At 42.5% G+C, this 3,868-nt stretch overlaps 1 protein-coding gene across 1 annotated transcript; it reads left to right on the forward strand.

The window, feature by feature from the left end:
• The first annotated feature begins 262 nt into the window (after positions 1-262).
• On the forward strand, positions 263-1,738 carry LOC131032480 (protein NODULATION SIGNALING PATHWAY 2-like). The gene has a single exon (XM_057963471.2). The coding sequence runs from the start codon at positions 263-265 to the stop codon at positions 1,736-1,738; it is 1,476 nt and encodes a 491-aa protein (XP_057819454.2).
• The last annotated feature ends 2,130 nt before the right edge of the window (positions 1,739-3,868 follow it).

Genomic DNA, 3,868 nt, shown 5'->3' on the forward strand with positions numbered 1-3,868 from the left:
TATTGTCTTTCTAAGGTTCTAATCTTGAGAAGGAAATAAACAGTGTATTTATGTCGCAACGTGAAAACGCTGTTTAACAAGAAAACAAAATAAAAGTCTCTTACAATTCCATTAGTTCCCACCAACATCCAGCGGAATGTTTTGATGGAAACGGTGGGCCCCTGCGCAGCTGATTTCGCCTATAAATACACTCATTTCCCCCTACAATTTGAACCATCACTTAGCACCTGAATTTTACTGTTTGTGTACCAGAGCCAGAGGCATGGAGCTCTGTCTGGAAACAAGATTTAATATCCAAGATCCGATTTTCTACCCATCAATAGGACTCGATCTCATGACCTGCGATGATTTGCTGTTTTGTGAACCGGAAGGCATGATCACTCAATTCAGTGACATGTCTGCGGGGAACAGTTTTTCTTATGGCGGAACAGATGTAAGTGATATTAGTTCATGCTGTACAGAAACTTATCAGCAGGGCTTCCTAAATTCTGAGGATGCTAATAGTTTCATGGATTTTGCCTTGGATTTCGAAGATCCAATACTAGCAGAGGCTACAGAATTACATGAAACTCCTCAAGTAATTCTTCCCGGGCAAACTCTTGACGAAGCGGAGAGCAGCAGATTTACTGTGGAAAACCTGTTAAAAGCCTGGGCCGAGGCTCTGGAAAAGGAGGCGTGGGAATTGCTCAAAGTAATTAGCAATCGTCTTCAACGGAGGGTTTCGGTTACCGGAACTCACTTGGAGAGAGCTGCGTACTATTTTGTTAACAGTCCGAATCCTCCGGAGGCGCCGGGAAGTGCAGGATACAGACTAATGGAAGAGATTTGTAAAGAGGCCTCTGCAACGGCGTTTCAGGCGCTTTACGAGCTCTTCCCTTACGCAAGGTTCGCTCATTTTACGGCGAACCAGAGCATCCTGGAGTGTTTTGCCTCGAGCAATTCGAGGAAAATTCACATCGTTGATTTTGATGTGAGGGAGGGTTTGCAGTGGCCGCCATTAATGGAAGCTCTGGCCGCTCAGAGCGGGAAAAGATCGTTGCAACTGCTTCGCATAACGGCTGTGAAATGGGAGGACGACGCCGGCGTGGGATTCAAAGCGGCGAGAGCGACTGCTCGCAGGCTTTCCGGCGCCGCTGCTGCCCTCGAAATTCCCTTCTTGTACGAAGAAATCAGATTACAGGACCTCCGGCAGCGTCTTCTTTGGGAGGAGCCTGATTTTTGCCTGGTATTCAATATGATGCTCGATTTGCCACATATGCCGTGCCAGCGAAGCGAAGAGGAAGCACTCAAGTTTCTCTCACTGGCCCGCCATTTGCCCCTTCCCCCGGCAATTCTGACGTCAGCATCGCCGGTTATCCACGATGGCCACGTTAGCGACACGGTGGACTATTTCTGCGCCATGCTAGAATCTCTGGAATTCGGTCTGCCCGGCGAGGGCTTGGCAATGGCCACACGTGTGATGGAGCACATCTTCATCGCTCCCAAGATCCGGTCAAGGGTTTCGGCTTCGCACGGCAAAGGATTAATGGAGGACAAGCTACGGCAACTTCCCAGTCAGTGTGGATTCAGCGACGCAGGCGTTGAGCCGAGCGAAGAGAAAATAGCGCAGGCCTGGGAGGTGGTCGGATTGAACAGAGGATCGCTGAATTACACAGTAGAAAACTACAAGAATGAAATAATTCTGAAATGGCGCAATAGGCCTCTAGTGTCTTCTTCCGCCTGGAGATGTTTTGTATAATATATGTCAGTGGCGATGGAATGGATGTATTGCAGGATTTTGATATTTTGCCGGCAATCTGATCTCAGTTTGAATCTCCTTCAGCTTTGTGACCCGATCATTACTGGAGCAGCTGTCTCGAGCTTTGATATTGAGACATGAGTTAGGATTTGTAAGAGTAGCCGTCCTGAATTTTGACCCGAGTTAGGGTTTAAAGGAGTAAACCTCCCGAGCTTTGACACTGAAACCTTGACCAGAGCGAGAAACAGGCAATATATATATATATATATATATACATATACGTATACATACATGTACATGTCTGTAACAATATTGCGATGATTTTTCCTGTAAATAGTTGTAACGTAATGATTTCTTCAGATTTCTTGTTACATTTCAAAAATGTCATGAAATTTTCTCTGAGCCCCCTTTTTATCTCCTACACTCAAAAGGATTTTCAATAGTGTAAGGCCATTCCATAGACGTTGCTCTGGGAATGTGGGGTCCTCAAAAGCACCAGTAATTACCTTCATAATTCGATTACAAAAAAGAATTTCTATCTCTTTGTTCATTCTTTCCCCCGAAGTTTGAAAATCTGATCTGCTGACATTGAAAGAAAACTATAAAGCTTGTGGAGAATATTGAGCAATCTCTTCCAACAAGCCCACAAGAATTTCTCCTTCATCTCTGTCAACAACAGCAAGCATCTGAGGTATCAAAGCTATAAACAACCAACATGCTGTGCCCTTCATTTGTGCTCTGAATTCTGAATGAGTTTCTCTATAATGACGTAGCATTCATTAACGCACTTGCAAAGCCATGTTGAACTTGCATTGAATTATCCAAATGTACAACCTTCATTATGTATTTTACAATAATGGCAGGGTACACGGATGAATGTGGTAATCCAATCACAGGATTACCCTCTTTGATTCAAGATTGGACTTGGCTTCCCCACTGACCATATTTTGAAGAAGTGGGAATCTCATCACAGAAGAATGCAAACTTAGGCAAGCCTTTTAGGTGAAAACGGTTCATCTTTTTCAAGATGTCCAATAGTTGAACTTCCCCAAGCAAGCCTGAATATGCCATGTGTGCAGAACTTAGTAATGAAAGGCAGTTTTCAACAACCCTCCAGCTACTATGATCTGCTGCCAAAACCTTTAATGGAAGTCATGCTAGTTGAGATGTTACATCTCCTTTGCTCAACATCAAACTGGTTTGCCAATGTGTTTGAGTTTGATATTTTTGTTTTTCAGCAGTAGTGGGCAGTAGTAGTCACATAGTCACAAACCTACTCAAGCATCTTAATTACCTTATAGACATTCACAGTTGAAATTTAAAATCCAGCTCTTTTTTTGAAGAGCCCTCAATTACTGCCATAAACTGATTCATGTATCCCTATGCTGCATCATATGAACCTTATCTGATCAATCCTCTTGCAGCCTGGTAGAATTTTCATTATTTGCATGTTTTCTTACAAGATCTTGAGACTTCTGGATATACAAGAGCCTATTTTGTACAATGTCATCCCACGCCTCAACATCATCAAACTCGCGGCTGTGGGCCAATGATTCCCCCACAATGCAAGCAAACTCTGCAATTGAACCCTTGCACTTGTAATTTGGATCACCTTAACAAATTCATCCAGTTCTACAGTACACTAAAGCTCCCTTACTAGAAGATGTCTGTTGACAGTTGCGAGTAGATGAATGGATGACCAATGCTTTATGAAACTATAAAAACCCTTTTGAATGTAAAATTTGACAAGGCAAAACTGATCATTTATTACAGCTAAAATTGCAAGATCTACACTGGCATACAGTATTATTAGGTCACTGTCATTTGTTGTTCAATGTTTGTTATCCTGATGATCTATATCCACTATCACTCTTCACTATCAAGAGCAAATTGTCTCTTATGATTTGCTACACAAACCCCCTTTTCACCTGATACGACTACTTTCATGTCTGCTAATACTAATATTGAGTTTTTTTGTCTTATCTTTGATGTCTTAGGGTACTCATAAATTAAGTCTATCATGTTCTTGCTCTTGCTTACTCTTGCACAAAAGGAGAGAAATCCACAGAATTTTCAAACTCTTCCAAAGTAAGGTGCTTGTCTTTTGCCACTTCTCTAAGTTTATTCCAC

This window comes from Cryptomeria japonica, chromosome 7 (assembly GCF_030272615.1).
Source record: "Cryptomeria japonica chromosome 7, Sugi_1.0, whole genome shotgun sequence".
Taxonomy (NCBI): domain Eukaryota; kingdom Viridiplantae; phylum Streptophyta; class Pinopsida; order Cupressales; family Cupressaceae; genus Cryptomeria; species Cryptomeria japonica.

What these genes read in the sequence shown, in the direction of transcription:
- LOC131032480 (XM_057963471.2), top strand. Translation starts at nt 263, where the DNA reads ATGGAGCTCTGTCTGGAAACAAGATTTAATATCCAAGATCCGATTTTC.